Genomic DNA, 23,486 nt, shown 5'->3' with positions numbered 1-23,486 from the left:
TACCAGAAGGATACTCAATCCTTAGAGACCCACTTGCAGTTAAATACAACATTAAAATTGAAAATGGAACAGTAAATATAATAATGGAAAATGTAATTATTAATAAGGAAAACTTCGAAGTATTCAATGTAATCCCTATTCCTGAAAATGGAAGTGTTATAAAAATAGATCACCATGTAATAGCAATTAATAATAAACATGAATTTTTTTACCCAGATGGAAATTTAATAAAGCTTAATGAAAGTCATTATGTGGTAAATCAGCCAGAATTAACCAGAGTTCCAGATTGCATAGCTGGAGCATTACTTCATGAAACGATAAAACAAAAATGCTCAACAAAGATGATGGAAGAACCATACACCATGTTAACAAAATTGAATAAGATCAACTCTATATTGTACACAACGAGCGACCCTAGCAAGATAATAATCCATTGTAATAATGTAGCCATGTCACCGCCTTATAAGAACGCGATCATAGAACTGTTCCCAGATTGTAAGATCCTAACAGAAAAAACTATTCGTTATGCCCAAATATCTGGACATAACGGGGAAGCTAGAATATTTTTTAAACCTATTCAGAAACTACCATATGTACTAGAAAAACCAAACATAAATGAAAATTTGAATACAACTATCTCGAGTAGAAATCCATATGAAAAGGTAGATATAAAGGATACAGTAATACCTGAAGACGATTTTATAAAAAAGAAACACGTATATACATTTGGAGGTACCATAACTGTTATTTCAATGATTATAATAGTAGGAATTTACGTATACATAAAATTAAAGAGAAGAAGTAATAGACAAAATAATAGAAGAAATGATGATCCGCCTTCGTTATTAGACATGATACGGCTAAATAGAGTTCAGGAAGAATCAAGAAATATTCCTATTATTTTAAACCGTGATAGTTGTCTATAATTGAGTAAATCTATGTAGTAGATTTACGGAGTCCGGAATGTTACGGACAGCTGAGGCTTATCGCGGATCGAGTTACAGATCCATAAGATAAGCAATATTTGAGATTATATTTAGAAAAGACCTCCAAGCGAGGTATAGAAACGTTTAGAAAGGACCAATGTAAGGCAATTAAAAGATGTAAGAGCTCAAGTGTTTTGTTAGGCTAGAAAACGCTTGTAGTTCGAAATTATTGCCGGTCATAAATTCAGAATGGACGAATATTTAAATAGCGTCCGGTAAACAATTTAATGCATGCATCATTTAGGATGCATTTTTATTACCCTTTTCCATCCCTAGCTGCGCTCAGCCAGATACACCAGCAGGGTGTAATAAAATAAAAGGATGTTATTTAGAGCGAAGGATGGAAAGGGGAAATCCAAGAATAAGATAGGCGCACCGACGAGGTGCTATAAACTTAAGGTATTTTCTTAGGGTAGTGCAGCCGTCTCAGACTGCACGTTACCATACGCTAGAAGAAGGGACAAGGAAGGTAGATGATCTAAACGAAACCGATATGTTATCGGTTTTCAAGAGAGAGAGAGGAGATGTTCCTCGTCAATCTTAGTTTAAGGAACCATGTATATATTGTGAAACTTTTGAATAAATTTTTTAGTATTGTAACAGAACTCACGCGAAAGCGTTAAAATTTTTCTTTCAATAGAGAAATTTTTCAGAGTGGCTGGTTTTCTTTTAAACGGAGCACTTGGAACATTTCTTTGTTGTGCTTCCAGTGAGCTTTTATACATCAAATCGACAAAGAATCGATATTCTTCCAATGGTGGAAGTATATCTATTGATTCGACACCGATTGCCAGTCGATGTTCCTTGTTAGATCAAATGGAACTCGAGATGGTTCAGTGGATTGCGGGCTACACTTGATTGATATACTGATTGACAAGTGATCGCTACCATGGGGATCATAGATGACCTTCCACTGACAATCTAATGATAACGAGCTTGAGCAAAAAGAAAGGTCGAGACGACTTTCTCGAGCCGGAGGTTTTGGAATTCGTGTCGCTTCACCAGTGTTCAAGATAGTCAAGTTGAAATCGTCACATAAATCGTAAAAAATAGCCGGTCTGGCGTCATCATAAGGATCACCCCACCCAGTACCATGAGAGTTCATATCACCCAGAATTAGAACTGGGGATGAGAGAATCGAGACTAGTTTCCAAAGATGACTACGGCTAATGTTATTATTTGGAGGAACGTATACTGAAGCTATGCAAAGTTCTTTATTCTTTGCCGTTATTTGACACGCGACAATTTCGACGTCTGATAGAGCTGGGAGAGGAATTTTATAGAAAGAGTAGCACTTTTTGATCCCCAAAAGTACTCCTCCATAAGAATCATTTCTATCCAGGCGAATAATGTTAAAATCGTGGAAGTTGAGTTCAGTGTCAGAAGAAAGCCATGTTTCAGAGAGGGCAAATATATCACAATCATAATTTTGAAGTAAAAAAAACGAATCTAGTTTTGGCACTAGACTACGGCAGTTCCATTGTAGCACATTGACCATATCTTCTACTACGCTAGGGGAATTATCCATCGAATGATATGATTGATGCAAGGAGGGGCCATGAAGCAGTCAATTGCTTAAGATAAGACTTTAAAGATGGAAGCAAGGCAGAAATGAAGCTTCTGAGGGGGTCTTGAATTTTTAACGTGTTTAGTATGAAGTCCACAATGTCCGAAAAAGCTATCAATCCTCGATTAGACGCGAATTTTCTACGAGAAGCTCGAGGAGCAGCGTTTTTATTTCTCTCTTCTCTGGGTAATGACGTAAAATCCTTGCTGCAACCAGGAACTGGCTGAGAAGGAGCCTTCGGATTCGTTTTTTTATTACTATTACCCTTGGAATTAGACAATCTTCCGAGGGTCACTTTAGGTTTCTTACGGTGCACCGTTGGTGAAGATAGCTTTCTTTTTGATGATTCATCCTTTATTGAATATTCTGGTGCATCCGTAGTATGACCCTCATCAGAATCAGAGTCCGATTCTTGAGATGACAAAACCGAAAATTGGTTTTCATCTTGAGCAGCTGATGCGGTCTTTAGCATTTCAGCATAAGTCCGCTTGGAGCGTCCAGCGATAGAAGGCTTCACTTTATCGGAGTGCTGTTTATCGGAGTGCACTCCTGTAGAGGGTGAGGATTCTCGCCACAGTGGATACATTTTTCCGCTGTTTGTGTGCAAGAATCCTCACTATGTTTCTCGCCACATTTACCGCAACGAAATTTGTTGCCGCAGTGGCTAAACGAGTGTCCCAACTTTTTACAGTTGGTACAATTATAAACCCGTGGTACAAACAGGCGCACTGGGAAAAAAATATTTTTTTCCCAGTTTGGGAGAACAGAACCTGCGAAAGTAATCCGAAAAGAGTGCGAGGGCTTATAAACTTTTTTGTTTTCTTCCAAAGATGCTGAATGCAAGTTTCTAACATCCAGGATCTTTACAAGATCACCTATCATCGAGTTTTTGAAAGAACCCGAAGCTTTTTTCAATTCATCGACACTCAGACTCGCGTCGGTTACTACGCCTTCTATCTCCACCTCTCGAGAAGGGATGTAGATGTGATATTCCCTGTTAAAAACTTCGTGGTCAACAATCTTGTTGGCCACATCAAAAGTCAGTGCTTCTACACGCAGTTTATCCGGTCTCTCTTTATGTATCGAGACGCCCGAAAATTGACGCAGCAAATCTCTTGAAATATCAAGAGTTCTCAACGATTTTCCCTTGGGCTGAAAGAAAACAACCCATGGTCCCTTTGAGGTCGATTGATAATAGCGCGTCCGCGCAACAATGGCGTCGGTAGATGTCATAACGGTTGCGCAAACGGTGCCCAAGCCCGTATGCTCGCACCATCCTCTTTACCCCGTCCATAAGGTTCTGTACAACGTCAGGTTGTAGTTTTTTTTGAACAGATATCCATTTTCTCTTGAAGTCCGCCTCCGATTTGACAACTTTTGGGTTCTTCCGGAGGGCCTGCTTCATAATCGCCCAATATTTCTCTATTGGGCGAAGCTCCGGCGCGTTGGGCGGGTTCATTTCCTTTGGCACGAAGGTGACCCCGTTGGCTTCGTACCACTCCAACACGTCCTTTGAATAGTGGCACGAAGCGAGATCCGGTCAGAAGATGGTCGGGCCCTCGTGCTGCTTCAATAGTGGTAGTAAGCGCTTCTGTAGGCACTCCTTAAGGTAAACCTGCCCGTTTATCGTGCCAGTCATCACCAAGGGGGCGCTCCGCTTTCCGCAAGAGCAGATCGCTTGCCACACCATGTACTTTTTGGCAATCTTGGATAGTTTCTGCTTGCGAATCTCCTCCGGAACGCTGAATTTGTCCTCTGCGGAGAAGAACAACAGGCCCGGCAGCTGACGAAAGTCCGCTTTGACGTAGGTTTCGTCGTCAGCAGCATGTTTTGCCTTTCGTCGCGGTTAGGAGCCTGCTGAACCTTGTATGTACGCAGGCCCTCCCGCTGGTTGGTCCGCTGGACGAATGAACTTGACAAATTCAGCTTATTGGCGACATCCCGGACCGAACTTCTCGGATCACGTCTAAACTGCTTAACTACGCGCTTGTGATCTTTTTCACTGACGGAACATCTATTTTTGCCGTTCTTCACCTTCCGGTCGATGGTTAGGTTCTCGAAGTATCGTTTTAGTACTCTGCTGACCGTGGATTGGACGATTCCCAGCATCTTACCGATGTCCCGATGTGACAACTCCGGATTCTCGAAATGAGTGCACAGGATAAATTCACGACGCTCTTTTTCGTTCGACGACATTTTTCCAAATTTACAAAAAATTGACAGTGAAGCATGGCCAACGTGATCTATACACTCTTATCTGATTATAAGCGAAAGCTGAAGATATAATTCCTAAACATTAAATTTCTACAGCGTTTTTTCCGTGATGCAATTTGATGCGACACACCCTTTATGATGAAATCGATGCCGCTGGAACCAATTCACAGATCGCCGGTCCGGCGTTGCGGAGAGGTGCTGCTTCCTCGCTGTTCCGGGTATTAACGGCACTTATCTTGCCACGAACGGTCAAAGAAAAAAAAACCAAAGGCACTTTGGCGGAGGGGGAAAAAAACTTCACCAGCTTCGATTTGTAGCAGAGACGCGAACAATAAGCGTCCGGCTCTTTCAACTATCGATTGAGGAATCATCACTCCATTTTTATATATATAGATAGATAGATAGATAGATAGATAGGCTGTATCGATACCTGTAAATGATGTTTAAATGAAGCGTATACCCCAAAGAATGTCAGGGTTTTCATTATTCAATCATTTATAACATTAAAATTTAGTAAATTTACATTTAAAAATGAAGTGTTCGGAATTTGAAACAAAGCGGTATTTTTTTGTCATTATTTTAATTTTTTTTAAATGATCTTCTGATTAGATTCGAACTTAAATTTCGCAAAGAAAGAGTTTATTGAGTGGTCGTAGTTTTTGTAATTTCGTCGGTTAACAAAATACTAAATTACTTGGTCATTGTAACACCCGATTCCTTTCTCTTGGACTTCTATCGAGGAACTCTTATTTGTTTAGACGGATTACCTTCATATTTACTTCCACAAGGAAAATGTTTTGTTGTACTACGCGGTTCAATTGAAATTCCGTGCCTAAAATTACGGTTGCTTCTTTCCAGAAATTGGTTAATGACCTTTCAAATATTTAACAATGTTGCTGAAGTTGATGTTAGTTTTGATTATGTTATTATAATTTATTTTTGACAAAGAAAGTGTAAACTTTTTTGAAAGGCAAATTAATTGAACTGAAATACAGGAATACAGGAATAATGGAAAGGTAGTCTAAAAGAAATACAACTCATTAAATGAGTTTATTTAAGTCCGTCCCTGAATGGGCTGAAATTCATCGTAGCATTTGTGAAAAAAAACCTAGAGTGTAAGCAATCCGTGAACATTACTGAACTTTGATCTGGAATGTGGCAAACTCTATGATAATATTTCCAAAAATCATAATCTCCTTCGAAAAGTCGCTTCAAATATTACTTCGTCGTAGAGGACAAAGCTCTAAGAATGTTTGATTGTTTGGTTTTATTCTTAGTTTATTCACTCAATCGAATATTTCATCGTAATTTACGGTGGAGCGGAAATCGTTGTTTTTAGAAGATTCTGAGACTCATCAGGAATTGTCTGAAATAATGTTGCAATGAAATTAAAAAAGGTAGGACTTGAATGTTAAACAACGAATTGTAGAGCGGTTAAAGTGCCCTAAGAGGGTATTCTAGTGTAGAGACATGAATTTCGGACGTTTTTTCGAGATCCGAAAAAATAAAACAAAAAATATTTTCTCTATCCATTATATCATTATTTGTGTATCTATCTTTTAACAACAAAACAAAAATAAAACGGAAACAAAATATTTATAGTTAGAATAATTACAAGCTGATGAAGTGAGGTACTTCAAGCAAATGTTGTGCCATGACGTACACGATTCTAGCCCTTCTGGTTGTCTGAATCGAAAAAATCGAACAGATTCTGAATTATTAAAGATGCCGCTATCGCATGATCCTCGGATAAGTAAAAAAAAATGTTTTTGTTTGACAAAATGGCGGCCGTTAGAAGAAAAAAGGCTCTTTAAAACATATTTTTTAAGAAAATATGATTTTTCTGGTGATAAATTATGGTGAATAAATGCTTCTGCTTCTTCTTCGATTTTGCTGACCATGAAATGAATTGGTTATTTAATTGAAGGGCTCGCGGCAAAATGGAGTCAGCTGCATTTTTTAAAACTTCGAGTAAATCGCAAGAACACGTCTCTTTTTTGCACCGCAACGTTGGAGGAGGCAACTGCAAAGTACTTCGTAGGTAAGTAGGAGTGCTTCGAACAGATACCACCTTCTACGCCAGGGTTTCCCAAAGTATTCGACATCGACCCCCTGGGGTCGATTTCGGTTTCCCAGGGGTCGACACAAACTAAAATTGATTTCGGGGCTCGACGAGGTCTGAAAATCGATCCCTATAAAATGACGAAAGTTCTTATTTGAAATATTTAAGATACTGCATAAGTTGTGTTGTGTCTTACAATAATGACTAATATTTTAGTAGAAAGTATTATTGCTGTACATTTTAAAAACTCGACAAGAAGATGAGCGTGCGCAAGATGAAAAGAAAAAAAAAGTTAAAAAAAACTTTTTAAGTCAAACGGTATAATGTACTAAAAGCTAGATAGTAATTAGGCAAGTAGCAGTTGGTAGTTATCACATCCCTTCCTTCATTAATCTAGAGCAATGATGAGACTAAAATAAAATCTTGGGCATATGATGAAACAACTAACTGTGGATAATGTAAATGTGCCCCACGATTATTTTAGTATCAACTGCTACTTGCCTAATTATTTTCTAGCTTTTAGTACACTAAACCGTTTAACTTCAAAGGTTTTTTTTACTTTGTTTATTTTCTAGTTTTTAGTACATTATCTGTATGATTAGTCTACTTCTCTACAATAAAACCATTCATCGTTTTTTTATTTTTATTACTTACCTAATTTCTTCGGAATATTTTTATGATGTACTGTATTCTATTACTTAAACCATTTCATTCGATACCGATATTGAGGGGATCACAAATAATACGTACACCTTTTTGAATTTAAGTTGTTCATTATGTAGTGTGTTCTCCAAGTCAAGCCATTCAGCCATTTTCTACCGGTGGCCAAATTGGATTTTTCAAGATAATGGAATACACAGTATTATAGTGACAGCAGAGATTAAGGTTTGTTCCAAATTTCAGATCAATAAATCCAATTTTTATTAATGTGGGACAACCCTACAGACATACAAACATACATACAAACAGGTCAATTTGAATGAAACCGTTAAAAAAAATAATTTGCTATTTTGTTACAGCGGCTATCTTTTATTTGAATTTTCCTAAATAGCTGAGATTTACTGGTCAAGCCCCTTCACTTGATACCCATTTTGACGGGGTTTGTTTTGAGAAAAAGTGTAATCTGCCATTTTGTGGTGGCAGCCATCTTGGATTTTCATTTTTTCCCTTCAAGCCCTTTCATTTGATACCCATTTTGATGGGATTTTGAGAAAATATGTAATCCGCCATTTTGCAGCGGCCGCCATCTTCGGTTTTTAAAATTATGAAATACGCAGTTTTATAATGACTGCAGAGATAAAGGTGTGTTCCAAATTTCAGATCAATCGGTCAACCGGAAGAGGTTCAAATTTCTATTAATGTGGTAAAGCGCTGCAGACAAACATGTTACAAATCAGTCATAGTCAAGTCATACAAATTACAGGGCAAGCTAAATTTTTTTTTGGCAGAGATATCTCACGTCTTAACTAGGCGAACCTAGCCAGAATTTTCACCTGCCCCCGGGCTTCTGAATGCCAAAGGGGGACTAGGCTCTGCGGAATGCACGTATCTGCATGCTCGTGCTGTTTCAGTCCTGACCGAGAAATTGTCGGATAATCGCGCAGGTGCTAAGAATGACCGACTTTTGGATGCCGGCCTATTCCTTCTCCATGTTCAACACTTTTAGCGCTTCCAGAAGAGTCTTCGGGACAATTCCAGTTCCAGAGAGAACGACTGGAACAATTCTTGGGACCTCCCTTAGCCCCCACAGTTCCTTGAGCTCTACGGCCAATGGTCGGTACTTACAGATTTTGCGACCGTGGGTCTCCTCCAGATTCTAGTTCAGTGGAATAGCGACATCGATGATGATGACTTTGCGGTCGCTCTTGTCGTAAACCATTATATCTGGGCGGTTGTGGTGGATCGAGAGGTCGGTCAGAACAGTGCGATCCCAGTACAGCTTGAAACGGTCATTTTCCAGGACAGGTGCAGGCAGGTACCGGTAGTTTGGTACGTTGTCTTCCAGTAGAGCACATTGGAGCGCCAGTTGCCGATGAACAATACGGGCCACGTTGTTGTGGCGCTCGGTGTAGGCTGCGTTGGCCAAAACGGGACAGCCTCCCATAATGTGCTCTATGTTTTCACCTGGTTGATGGCACATCCGGCAAATGTCATCAACGTCTTGATGCCAGACGTACCGCCTGCAGTTTCTCGTCGGCATTATCCTGTCCTGGATGGCTATCATGTCGGCTTCTACTACTGAGGAGGGTTCACCACGAGTTAGCCACAGATTAGATGCGGCCTTGTCGACGTGTGGCCGGTCCAGTTAATGGGGGTGGGCACCATGCACTGCCTTCTGCTTCCAAGCTGCAATCTTCTCCTCCACTGTCTGCAGATTGCAGTTTAGTTGGTACTCCGCTTGCGCCAAGTGCAGAGCGCTGTATCCTCTGTCGGCGGCGCAGACAGCCCGGTATAGCGCGTTTTGGTTGGCGCGTTCTGCGAAGTACTCGCGCAGTTGTCGTACCTGGGCAACACACAGTGCAGAAATGTCGACGATTCCAAGTCCCCCTTCTTTGCGTGGTAGTGAAACTCTCTCCAGTGCCGATTGAGGATGGTGCATTCCGGCCTCTTTGAATGCTTTCCTCATCCTCCTCTCAAGGTCCTCTAGGTCAGTTTTGCTCCATTTGACTACACCAAAACTGAAGGTCAGCAGGGGAACCGCGAATGTATTGATCGCGCGTACCTTGTTCCCCGCGTTGAGGAAAGTCCTCAGGACACAGTTCACTCGACTCAAGAACTTGTCTCGCAGCTCCGTCTTGATGTCGGAGTGGCGAATCCCGGTGAGCTGTCGGAATCCAAGGTATTTGTAGGATTCGCCACGAACCATGTCTTGTATAAACTCGCCGTCATAGACCTCGTAGCCTTCGGATTCGGTAAGTTGTCCCTTCAGCAGATGGACACAGCGGCACTTGTCGAGGCCGAACTCCATGCAGATGTCCCTGCTTATATCTTCGACAACCCGGATAGCTACACCTAGACGTTGACGTGAATCAGCGTAGACCTTGAGATCGTCCATGTAAAAGGTATGGGTCACTTCTTCGTTGGCGCCGTCCCTATACCTTAACTTATAGCCATGACCGTTCCTATTGAGCGTCCTACTGAGGGGGTTCAGTGCCAGACAAAACCAAAGCGGGCTGAAAGAGTCGCCTTGGAATATCCCCCTCTTTATCTGCAGCGTTCTAGACTGCAACACATTTTTCCCATCACTGAGGTGCAGATACGTACTCCACTGCTTCATCGCATGCTGCAGGAACCTAACGACGACGGGATCAATTTTGTAGAGCACCAATATCCGGACGAGAAACGAGTGAGGGATGGATTCATAAGCCTTCCTGTAATCGATATAGGCCATGCTTAGGTTCCGCTGGTTATATACCGCCTGGCCGACTATGGCTGCGTCGATGATGGCCTGGTCTTTGCAGCCATGCGTATTTCTCCTTCATCCTTTCTGCTCTTCTGCGATGATGTGATGTTGTTCGCAGCGAGCAGAAACTTTGGCGGTAATGATGCTGCTCAGTATTTTGTACAGATTCGATAGGCACGTTATCGGTCTGTACTTTGATGGGTTCAATGTGTTGCTGTCTTTCGGGAGGAGGAAGGTGACGCCACGGGTGGCGAATTCAGGGAGGTTGTGTGGGTCACGTAGCACCTTGTTGAAGCACTCAGCTATCTTTGGATGTGCGACGGTCAGCTTCTTTTGCCAAAAGTTCTGAACACCATCGGGTCCCGGTGCTGCCCAGTTCCTCAGGTACCGCGAGGCTTCGCGGACATCGTTCTCTTCGACGATGATAGCTGGCATCTCTCCAATTTCACCACAACTCTCCTCCTCCCGTCTTAACCACATTTGCCCGTCGCGATGTTGTACTGGGGTCTCCCAAATACCAGCCCAGAAGGTCGTCACATCGCTAATATCTGGCAAACCTTCGCGGTAGTCGGGCTTCTCGTCGCTAATGTGGTCGTAGAACGCCTTTTCGTTATCTCTGAACATCCGATTTTGTTGTTGGCGCTTTGCAGAGTCAGAGTAACGTTTCAGCCGTTTAGTTAGGACGCTCAATTGCTGTACCAGTGTGTCGAGTTTTTCCGTCAGCTGGTGAGCTCCCAGCTGGCGAAGTTCTGTAGGCCGCACGATCACAGCAACTTGGCGAGATAATTTCGCCGATCTGCTGCCTCTTTTGTACGCCATCAGTCTTCCAATTGCGGCGCGCTTGTTTAGGACCCGTTGCTCCAATATCCTTCGCCATGGAGGCTCACGCCTTTCACGGAGATGTTGGAGCAGTTCGCCTCTTGGCCTTATACGGTATCCTAAACTTTTGGCGGTCGCCACAGCAGTGCAGTAAACTTTCAGTTGCAGCTCCTCCATGTTCTCAGCATCAACCAAGTGCAGCGAAAGAACGTGCTCGTTCATGAGCTTTACTGCACTTGTCAGCCTGCGGGAATGCTGCAACTTCGGGATCCTGGGGCGCGACAATGGGTCTGTGTCGCGGAACTGTGAGATCGCCTCGTCGTAGTGGAAGACCAGATCGCGTAGTAGTTGTTGATCTGGCTGTGGGTCTTCCGGCTCAGGGGGTCGTTGTACTGTGGCCTCCACTGGTGCTGATTCGCGTACCCCACTCGCGAATGAATTGCTCAGCCGTACTGAACTCCGTCTCGACACATCGCTTGCTCTGTTGTTCCTGGAGCTTATTTCTCTCTGCACCTGCTGCTTGATCTCGTCGATTTGCGTTTGGGAGAGCATGTTGTTGCGTACTAACGCTCTACGCCTCGCGTTCATCGCGTTCTGATCAAGCCTCCCGACGAACTCTGGATACGCTTCCTCGAACATTGTTAGTATTCGAGGGCGACCGCTCATGTCCGTCTCCAAAACAGTGCAGATGTAATAGGCGCGGATCACGAATTCGTTCATTTCGTGTGTCCACATGATCCGTCGCCTAGTGGTACCCACGAGTGTGGACGACTGTCGTCTGGCAGTCACAACACGCCTCGTAGGCGCAGCGTTTCTTGGGTGATGTCGATGGCTGCTGTTTCCGTGTGGCGGTAGCTCTTCGGGTTGAACCCGGCTGGTGGCCCGCTCTTGCACCTCACCCTCCAGCCGCTGGTCGCTCGCTCTTATGCCCGTTTCAGGACCAGCTCCAGTTCGGGGACCCTCCTCGGGCGATCGCATTCTAAGTATTCTTCGTGAACGTAGCTCCATTTTCTTGGTATATCTCCTTTTCCCGGGAGACAGTGGGTTGGCAAGGCCTCCATGACCCGGGAGGCCTTCCCCGGGAGAGATATAGCGCTCTTACTCGCTCGCACCCCCTCACTTAGCCCCTTTCTACACCCGTTCTCGGAGCCAAGACCAGGTGTGTGTTTCCAGTTCACGCCCGATCTAAAAATGTCGTCATATGATCTTCGTGGAGGCGTGAGATAGGAACATTTGAGACCAACAGGTAGGCTCCTACCCTAGTGTTGATCCCCATTTGAGAACAAAAAAAAAATTATTTTTTTTAATTCATATATTTTCAACTGGCTCAGCAACGTTAAGCATCAATGAGCCGTGTTTGTGAATAGGGAAAAGCCCTTGTGAGTAGAACTATGCAAATGTTCTTTCTCAAAAAGGCATAAAAACCCTATAGTTTTTTCAAGAAATGATACAATATAAATAATTATATAACAATACATAATAAAATAATATTTGAGGCTTCTTCTTGAGGATTTTTTGATAGAGATAACCACCTCCTTGAAGATTGCGTGCGAATGCGTGAATCTGAATGTTTTTAAGTTCTGAGGGAAATAGTTGGAGAAAAATGAAAACATTAAAATTGGTAAATAATAGAATTATTAATAACAAAAAACGAAAAAGTTGGAGATGTAAACGATAATTAAAAATAACAGAAAAAATACACACATACACTCATACTTGAAAGTGTATGGACTTGAGGAAATAATATATCAACGAAATAGCATCGAGATTGCGTGTAGCCAGAACGTCGCGGATCGAAACATAGGGAGTCATTCCCTTAGGGCAAGCTAAATAATACCGTTTAATAAAAAGTACAAAGAGTACAAGATGAAAAATTCGGCAAGTAAACAAACGTGAATAGGTTCGCGCAAGATAATGTGTTTGAGCGTATAAGTCCTTCAGACACGTTTTAAATTTCTCTGTATTTTAAACAAATACGCGATTTAACACGAAAGGAGTCATTCATGTCCAAACATGCTTCTGATATTTTACTGTATTAGGTTGCAAGTTCATTTGCGTTCTGAAATAGCTTCAATGATAATACACTCATCTACTAATTTAATTCAAGAGATTACAATGTGTATACATAGCTAAATAAAGTGAACTAAGATAAAGTGAATGAAAAAGAGAATAAACCAAATTTGTATGAAAAAGTTGGATTAATATGATTCATTCCTTTTCTGGCGGGGGGTGGGGGTGCAAATCGACTCTTCCGCCTAGGGTGCGACACCAACTCTTCCGCTCTGGGTGCGGATGTTTGTACTTTTCTGGTGGCGGGGGAGGTGCAAATTAACTTTACCGCCCCGGGTGCGAAAGCTTGACTCGACGCCAATGCAACTCACTCAAAGTTACAACTGCGTGATTCACAGACAGAATTTAGTAGCAACAGAAATTGAGCCCTAGATCGCATGACCATAAAGTTCCCGGAATTTATGCAGGAAATGAAAAATGAAAGATTGTACATCAATATCGATATTGTCCCCGTCAAAGTACTCCCCATCGACTGCAACGCCCTTATGCCAGCGCTTGATCGAATCCTCGAAACATTCATCATATTCGATTTGCGGTATGCCCATCATCGCCATCTTCGATTTTTCCATTATCTCATCTCGGGTGCTGAAACGTGGTTTCTTGAGTCGTTCGAATAGGAAAAAATCGCAAGGAGCCAAATCAGGTGAATTCGGTTGCTCCTACTTAGCAACATTTTCAGCTTTTTTGAATTTGGACTCATCTGGAAGCATTACACAAATATATTACTAAGATGTTTTAGGATCTTCAAAATTTTCAAATTCCTCAATGGATAATAAACCCGTACTATATCACAGCCATGGAATGAGCCAAAGCGATAATGCAAGAAAAGTTGATTATCATCAGCACGGATGAGGAGCCCGAGCAGGACTACAACGAAGGTTGTCGTAAGTTCTGTTTACAACGCAATATTGAAACACAATATCCTGCGTTGTGGAACATTGCTGAAAAATATCTTTGTCGAAAATAGCGCAATGTGGTTACAAACAACCCGAAACCGAAGGAACCATTTGAAAATCAACGAACGCGAATATTTGAGGCTTCAACTAACCAATATTGAACCGTATTTTGTTATTTTGGTAGTTGCGGATAGATTGGTTTGCGATTCGAATGTTTTTTAATAGTTTGTGAATGTATTAATAATTATTAATTACACTTGATATTTACTAAATTTCATGTCTATTTATTTTCTTGAATATGATGAGAAAATATATTTTTTCTGTATTATAGTGACTTTCAACACTCATGGCTGATTTGTCACATTATTTTCTTTTTTTTTTTGTAGAATGTCGGGAGTGAGAATTGGGCTCGTGACCTTTGGTGTAGGAGGGTACGGATGTTACAGCTATGCCAGATCGCCTCCATGGGAAAATAAGGTCAAGTTTACTCATTTAACTAACTGCAATGTTTTTAAATCGATAATTGTTCAGTAAGAAAAAACACGGGTGGGTAATGTCGGGGACATAACTGAAGTGACGTAGGACTATACAAAGGGTTTGTATAGTCCTACGTCACTTCATTGTATTTATCGTATTTTGTAAATATTTTATTTTGTAAATATCTTTTAACAACTCTTTTGTGGATAATTTGGTGGCCCTGAAAAGCGCCAATATATTTTGTATCGTTCTCACAATGCCGAAGGTTTTGGCCTTTTTGCAGAAGCACTTTTCTCGACAGACTGAATGCAGTCACATGCACTGGTGTGTGGCTTTTGTGATTCGCCGGGTCTGTTAGTTAAGTATAGAACTATCAATCAAGTACTCATAAAAAGACGCAATTCAAACTCCCTTGAGACGGTGAAGTTCCTGTAGAAGAGTTAGTACAATTGCAGAAGAATATAAACTCTGTGTATTACGACTCTGTAGACTTGGGAGCAATTAACAAAGCCAAAATAAAGATGGTATCTATAACTCATGTATTTTCAACAGTTTTGAAAATTCGAGGGAGTCGAGAATATTTCATCAGCTCCCGTTTAGTTTTATTTATAGAATTTCAAAATTTTAGTCTTTTGTAAAGTTCTTCATTCTGGTCGTTCAATAATACACAAAATCTTTAGTTTGCATCCATTTTATTAAATCACTTCCCAGCTGTGTACCGGGAAGTGCTGTCCCAACAAAACAAACGACAGTGGCTTTTAACAAATAGACACAACGCGATTGATCATTGTATCAGGATTTCCTGTGTGCGTTGGTTGAGCAAATTACCAGGCATAATGGGCATGGGCTCCCTCGTACGAAACATGGGCGACTTCGACGGCTGGCGAGTAGGTCAGGGTCTTGGTGGCATGAGCGGCAACAACTGGCGAAGCATGAGCATACGAGGCGATAGCTGGAGCAGCATGGGCGTAGGTGGCAACAGCTGGGGCAGCATGAGCATAGGTGGCCAGGGCTGGAGCGGCGTAGCTAACCTGCTTGGCGACAACTGGAGCATGGGCGTAAGTGGTCAGAGCTGGAGCAGCATAGGACACCTGCTTGGTGACGACGGGGGCATGGGAGTAGGTGGCAATAGCTGGAGCATGGGCATAGGAAGCCAGGGCCAATTTAGGGGCTTCGTTGGTGACACGGGTATCGGTTTTGCGCACGCTGGAGTATGGGGTGTCGACGGCCTTGGAGAAGTGAGAGACGGTGGCATCATGGGAACGGATGGTGCTCTCGTGGGTGGCTCCAACGGCTGGAGCAGCGTAGGACAGGGTCTTGTGAACTGGGGCAGCATAGGCCAGAGGAGCCGCATGAGCCAAGGTAGCGACGGCTGGAGCAGCATGGGACAGGCTGCTGTAGCTCACAGCCGAAGCTGGCGAGTAATGAGCAACTGGGGCCTCCAGGTATCCAGCGCTGGCAATGGCCAAAGAGGCGACGAAGACGACGAACTGTAATATCAAAATAATGAAAATTAGTCAACATCCTTAAGTGATACAGTACAGTTCTTAAGCGATTAACTTTACCTTGAATGCCATTATGCTTGAGATGAGGTTTTGAGTGTTGCTGCTGAAGTCACTGTGATCAATGATACCTTACTCTGGACAGGACTCGATTTTATAGCAAAATTTTATCATACGGGATGAAAAAAGACAATGAAACGAAACATGAGCAGCCCCAAAGCAACACGCCCCAGTCACTCTTATTCACACGACAGTACATTAGCGGCGTTCGGGTACAAGAAAGGAACATAGTACGTGAAGGAGTCCAAAAACAGTCAAAAAAAAAACGCGAGAAAACGAAACGTGTGAAAGTAAACCTTCGCAACACAGATCAGAACCAGCTTCGGAAGCTCAGTTTATTTCTGGATAGAACATGAAAGGCAACCCCATTCCGATAGACCCTGTGGAACAATAAGATTACCCTGGACCATGGATATGGTGACATTTAGAGCAACGAGAAATGGCGAGGTCTACCGAGTAAAAATGACGCTTGTTAGGCTTCGTTAATCTCCACTCAATCGATGGAGAATGAAAGGAGGGAAAACATAATTTATTTATGATGATCACTACCTCACGGTATCATTTATTGTTTCTGTTAATCGACTAATATGCTAATTTCAGTTACAGTTTATCAAATATCCGGATATTTGAAGGATTTTTTTTCGCAAAACATCATCAAATTCATTCATTGGTACCCTTTACAAAAAAGTTCGCAGGGCAAAATACCAGGGCACAGTAAAGGCACACGCATACGAAAGATGCAGTAAAACGAAACCAAAAGTGAACTCTTTATTTTTTTTTTGTTTGCTGTTTTTGCGGCTGCCGCTCAATTCAAGTCCGGAGTGGTTTTGTTGTCCAAGGTTAAGGTTATATAATCGCACCGGAGTCTTGTTTTTGGCGTCTTGTTGTTCTTCGTGCTCCTCGGGACCCGACATTTGGTCTGAAGAAGGACGAGGTGCAGGGGGCAGTCTACCTCGTAGCAACCACGTGAACACGAAAGAGAAAGGTTACTCGCAGGCCCCACATATCAAGTGGACAAATGGTTTCTGGTCGGGGGTCGATCAAGACAAGTCAACTATATTTGGCCCGAATGGTGCGGGCTGATACGAATTGTCAATTAATGAAAATTGATCACCTCTCGTGGCATGATTGGGTGCTGATCAACGATTGTGTTGCATGTGCTGATTGATTAGCGGTCCCGGCGAGGTCGTCGCGGTCAAATGTAACGGAAAAGATACGATTGCAGTTAGTGAATTAGCGCTTGATGGCCACACGGGAAGCTTTGGAGGCGCAGCGAATATGCTCGGTGATGTCTTCTCCCGAGATGCATGGATAATTGGCGTAAATGCGTTTGGCCACGTTTTTTCGTATTTGAATCATATTTCCTATAAAATATCAATAAGAAGAATGCGAACTTCATTTTTCCCATACATGGCAGTAAAATAAATAATTAAAACTTAATTATCAATTCATGGTTTGAGGACAAAAAAGGAACAAAACTACATAAATAAGTTGAACTACGATTGCTTGATTCAATTCTTCCCCGCTTTCTTTCATCTTATACTTCTGCTTTACTATTACCCAGAACATCTCAATTAGGAGTTATCCTCAGACCATTGTACCATGTCCTTGCTGTAATAACAGCTAGCTCAAGGGTTAATTTGTTTTTTAAGACACTCCGTTTCAATTCCGAGTTCAAAATATTATTCGATACAAAAACTCTGAGAAGCCAGTAGCCCATGCTAAATAACAAGTCCTTCACACTCTTATTACGTTTTATTAAACACTAATTTGCCCCTATCATACACTATATGTTTGTCTGACCGTTACAGTCATTGAGAGATATTCTTTGAGTTTTGTCAGCACCTGGTAACACAGATGAGATTTTATAAGCCAAATAACACGCCTGGAATATATTCTGGAGGGGCGAGCTCTAGAATACGCGTGACCACAGTGCAAGTCGGGAGAAATAACGCAATCTACTGGTTTGGATATTGGCCACTTTGTTCTACTTGAAGATTAGTTTGACCTGTAGCCTAGAACGACTCGTAACCTTTGCAGAAACAGATTCGCCAAGCAGTATAGCGATCAGCATCGAATTTTTCGCCTAATCGTAATCTGAGATAATGGGATATTCCTTCCAGACCTTCGAGATAATTTTCAGCCGCAATTCAAGATAATCTGATCTACTTCGACGCTTTGTTTGCGCCGTATCGGGTCGTCGTCCGTTTGGGAAACGTCAAACGAACGTCAAAATAATTCATCCGCATTTGTGAAGTAAGTTACTCTCATATTAGCAGACTAGAAAGAAGCTTTTAATTATTTAAATTTGTATAAAAATGATAAAAATGGTAAGTGTACCATCTATGGAGGAAATATGTCACCAACTTGCAGAAATTGGCGAAGTATTTAACTCAATTTTAGTTCAAAAGTATACAAAAGTATACTTTTTCTAGCAGTTTGACTCTCGTTTTGAAGATTCTCACTGATATTTCGACGATTAATTGACTAAATTGTATAAAAAACATGTTTGACAATGCCACTTCCATGTACCCATTATGATAATAGTGTAATAAGTGTATCTATTATGGTAATAGTCGGTGTAACATTGAAAAAGTGTTAATAGGATTCAAACAATACTTCAATAATAATTTTTAAATAAAAGTATGCCTCTTTATCTTATTCCTAGTATGCAATACTATGTCGTTGATTCTACATTCGACAAAAATTATGGGAACGCAGCGCAAAGTCGAAGTTTTAAGTGATTTCTGAAACACTGTAACTTCGTGGAAACCAACGCATGAAGATGGGGTATACATCATTTCAAAGCTTCATTTAAAGCTTCAATTTGGGAGATGTAATACTCGAATGCTTCTATCTTTTTGTGTGTAGGTGTAGTGGATAACAATACTGGAAAGAAAAAAAATCGTTTTTTTTTTTTGTTTTTTAAAACTTTTATATTAATCAGTGCTTTATTAACCAAGTCAATAGTAAATCCAATTAACCTTATCAATCAGCATCTATTTGATTCCAAGAACGCTTCTGTAGGTCATTTACTACAAGAAATTTTTTTGATAAAATGAAAAATTTCCCTTTTTCTAATGAATACTCTTTCAATAACGCGATTATTCCGATCATTTTTGAAAATTCCAATAAGTATTTATTATTCATTATTCGGCAATTTTTGCCTATTTTTTGCTTTTGCTTTGATCGATTCTCTTGATTGACTTTCTCTTAGGGTAATGGCCTTCCAGAGAGATTTTGAGCCACATAATTTCAATATGCAAAGAACATCAACCAATTATTTGTATTCAAAATTTAAAAAATTAATTAATTCCGGGATGATAATCTGAGAGAGGGTACACCTAATTAGGCAACAAATCAAAAAGGAATTAACAAACATTACAAGTTCCAGTTATGATTTATCTTCTGTTAACGAAAAATTATTTTTTTTTCCTAATATCCGGTATCAAGCCGGAAACCAAATATTGACCGGATAGGCAGGATACCGAATACCCGTTTCATCTCTAGATTAGACTGTAGTTATGTGCTTCCCGGTTGTAAAATAACTACCTGCTTCTCGTTGCTAGGCCCCCTGCTAGTTGACAGGAGAATCACAAAGGCGTGAGGGTTGTGATGTAGTTTTCGCTTCTCTTCAGAAACTAAACAAAGGATATTAACACATTCACCTAAGATTTAATGTTCAATAGAGTGGATCAAAAAAATATGCTTCGATCGGACACGCATAGTGTTATTTCACAACACTACTGAGCGTTTAAATGCACCCTATTTTTTTTTTTTTTTTTTTTTTTTTTTTTTTTTTCTTTTTTTAAGGCCCACCAACACACCCCCACACCAAAGAGCTCACACAGAGCCCCCTGGTAATGGGCTCCTTTTTGTTTTTTTTTTTTTTTTTGGACAATAGAAACACAAACAAATACAAATTGGTAGCTACAAAACAAAAAACAAAACCACAGATATTAACACAGTTTTAGATCAGTTCATGTTAAGGTGTGTGTGATAAGCATTATTTACTAATATTCTGTAGGGATGTACCCAGTGGAACTATGTTCCTTTGAAGGGATCCCTTAAATGTAAAAACCTAGCATCTACAGTTCAATATATTAAAACACGATATGAATGCAATGTGCCACTGGTAATTAGCACGACTTTATGTCAAAAGATTTCCAACTTCTAATTTTAAATGCTGTTTCAAACTGGTTTTAAATAACAGTCGATTATTCAACCCTTTCAGACGATCCGGTAGGGCATTGTACACAGATGGACCGTAGAAAGAAATACGCATTTGCCCTAGATTTGTGAAGGTTCTCGAACGCATTAGATTATGAGCATACCGAGTATTGTGCTCATGAGTTGTGGTCGGTAGAATGAGGTTACAAAGCATATTCTGATTTTTAATCACGTCGTATACAAACAAGCAAGACTGCAACTTGCACAGACCACGTAAAGGGAGAATTCTGTGCGACGCGTTTGTATACAGTTGAAAGGAGGAATATAACTGCGGCAAGTTAAAAATTATTTTTAAGCATCTGTTTTGTAATACTTGTAATTTTTTTAGCTTGGATTTACAAGCATGACCCCAAACGATTATTAAATACTGCAAATGGGAATGAATACAACCATGATAGAAAGTCATAAGGGCATTTCGAGACACAAATTTACTAACACGATACATGATACCACATAAAGATGCAACCTTCCTTCGCACAAAATCCATTTGATTTCCCCATGAAAGCGTGGGATCCAACACCAAACCTAAATATTTGAAGCTGGGTACTTTTTCGATAACTACAGACCCAAGTGATGGGCTGTCATGCAAAGGAATTTTCTTCCTCGGAGAATGGAACACCATGTATTTGGTCTTCGATAGATTTAGTGAAAGCAAATTTGTGTCAAAATATCTCGTGAGTATCTGCAAATCGTCATTGATGCATGAAATGATAGAAGATATACTATGATTTGGGTAGAAAAGTGCAGTGTCGTCGGCAAATAACTTTGGTATTCCTTTAAGTGGCAAGTTCCCTATGTCATTTATGTAGAGAAGGAACAAGAGGGGACCAATATTGCTTCCTTGTGGCACTCCTATACTTATAGACCGGAGAGTGCTTCTTTCGTCTTTGATCATCACGAACTGTTGCCTTCTGCTCAAGTAACTGCGAATAATATCGTTAGCTAAACCCCGTATTCCATAGCTCTCTAATTTGTGTAATAGTATATTGTGGTTCAGGGTATCGAATGCTTTTTTCAAGTCAATAAAAAGGCCACCAACAATACTTCTGTTATCAATTTTGTCTATCAAAAATTCCACTAGCTCAGTTATTGCAGTAGAAGTACTACATCCTTTTCTAAAGCCATACTGGAACTTGTACAAAACATTGAATTTAGTCAGAAAACTGACCAGTCTATTTACTAATAGTTTCTCAAATATTTTATTAACTATTGACAGTGTGGAGATGGGTCTATAATTGCACGGATCAGACGCATCGCCTGCTTTGAAAACAGGAATTACTTTTGCTACTTTCAGACAGTCAGGATATTTACCTTGCCTCAGTATTTGGTTGAAAAGTTCAGTGAATATTTTTGAAAATGCGTTTAGGTTATTTTTGATAATAATTGCAGAAAGGTTATCTGGTCCACAACTCTTCCTGGTATTTAAATTATTTATCAGGGAAGCAACCTCTAAATCGTCAGTAGGGTTAAGGAAAACAGTTCGTTCTAGATAATGTGCAGTGGTCGCGGAGATGAAATTATTTCTAGGAATACTTTTAGCTAGATTTTCTCCAATACTAGAAAAGTATTTATTAAAAATCTCACAAATTTCTAAGTTATTTGATGTCTTATTATCATTATGTTTGAGCTCAATATTAGAATCTTGTTTCTTTCTACCCGTTATTTGATTCAGATTTTTCCATATTTTGGCACTAGAAACTTCCTCAAATTTTTTTTTAAAATATTCACTTTTACATTTCCGCTTAGCAAAATCAGCCTTTTTAGTGATGTGTATCAACATTTCTTTGAAGTGGTTGTTATTGGGATTTTTCTTCACTTTTATCAAATATTTGCTCTTGAGTTTTATCCATTGCCAAGTATAATAATCAAGCCAAGGACAATGTTTGACCTTAATATTAACTCGTTCACTTTTGAATGTGATGCATTTTTTCAATATGTCATTATAAGCAGATGTTATGGCTATAATGGATTCATTAACATCTTCGACACAGACAAAATCATTTATGAACTGAGTGAATAATCGATTAAGTTTGTTTGTATCAGTTATTTTTTTGGTTAAAATCACATGCTCTCTGGAATTGCTCATTTTGAAAGACGTGACAATTATTAAGTGATCACTGATATCTGTATAAATTGTATCATTTTGTAGACGATCAAGGTCTTGTTTTCGTCCAATACAGTGATCCAATATATTATCACTGATTGGGCGAGTCGTGAACGTATTCGTACAGATGTAATCATATGATGCTAGTAGATTTTCATAACGACGAACAATGTTATTATTAGATAAATTTATTGGAATGTTTATATCTCCCACAATAAAACAAGGGTGTGAATTACGAGTTGACAATGAGTTCTCTAGTACGTCATGAAATTGGTTGAAGTCGAAGCATGGTGGCCTGTACACTCCTAAAACATCATATAACAATCCATTTATTTTTAGTTCTATATGAATTAGGTGCATTCCATCATTAGAAACATTTTTTTTAATATTATAATATAATCCATTCTTCACATACACTGCTAATCCACCAGATGATGTATCACGACATGAAAAATTTGAAGTGTAATTTGGTATTTCATACAAAGGACAGTTTTTTCTCTTTAACCACGTTTCACCAACAACAAATACATCAATAGAACATTTTATGTTGTCAAGAAACAAAAGAATATCGTCAAATTTCTGCGTGTTATTCATTCCTCTTACATTCCATTGAGCTATGCGGAGGAAATCGTTATCATTATCGGAACAATTAAGGTTAAAATCTTCTATGCAATCGTGATATGAATTTATATTATTTGCCATTTTTATTTATTTGAATAAATGGAGACATAAAACACATGCAATCATATAAATTTCATTTTTTCGCAATATTGTTACTACACTTTCTTTTAGGTGAAGGAGAGAAGGAGTATTTGCAATTGCACAGCGTGAAAACGTGAGTTACAACCATAATATCATAACAACCATAATATCATAACAACCAGAACATAACAACGTACAACCATAATAGGAACATATCAGCTCTGCTTTTCAGTAGCAGCGATTTCGTACAACTATAATAGGAACAAGACAGCTTTCGATATTGCAATAATTGGCACGTAGGTGTAAAATTGTGCTAATTATGGTAATACAAAAATACATGTTTATTTCGATAAAATCGTATAAATTGGTCGAATCACACCATCAAGAAGGTTCT

General features: G+C 40.2%; 1 protein-coding gene across 1 annotated transcript; it reads right to left on the bottom strand.

Annotated features, from left to right (window-relative positions):
* Positions 1-15,169: 15,169 nt before the first annotated feature.
* Positions 15,170-16,191, bottom strand: LOC129768940 (cuticle protein LPCP-23-like). The gene is made up of 2 exons (XM_055770891.1): positions 16,060-16,191; positions 15,170-15,984 (listed from the first exon to the last, which is right to left on the bottom strand). The coding sequence occupies exons 1-2, from the start codon at positions 16,069-16,071 to the stop codon at positions 15,319-15,321; spliced, it is 678 nt and encodes a 225-aa protein (XP_055626866.1). The 5' UTR covers positions 16,072-16,191; the 3' UTR covers positions 15,170-15,318.
* Between the last annotated feature and the right edge of the window lie 7,295 nt (positions 16,192-23,486).

This window comes from Toxorhynchites rutilus, chromosome 2, assembly GCF_029784135.1.
Source record: "Toxorhynchites rutilus septentrionalis strain SRP chromosome 2, ASM2978413v1, whole genome shotgun sequence".
NCBI classification, from domain to species: domain Eukaryota; kingdom Metazoa; phylum Arthropoda; class Insecta; order Diptera; family Culicidae; genus Toxorhynchites; species Toxorhynchites rutilus.
This window is presented reverse-complemented; position numbering and strand designations above follow the sequence as displayed.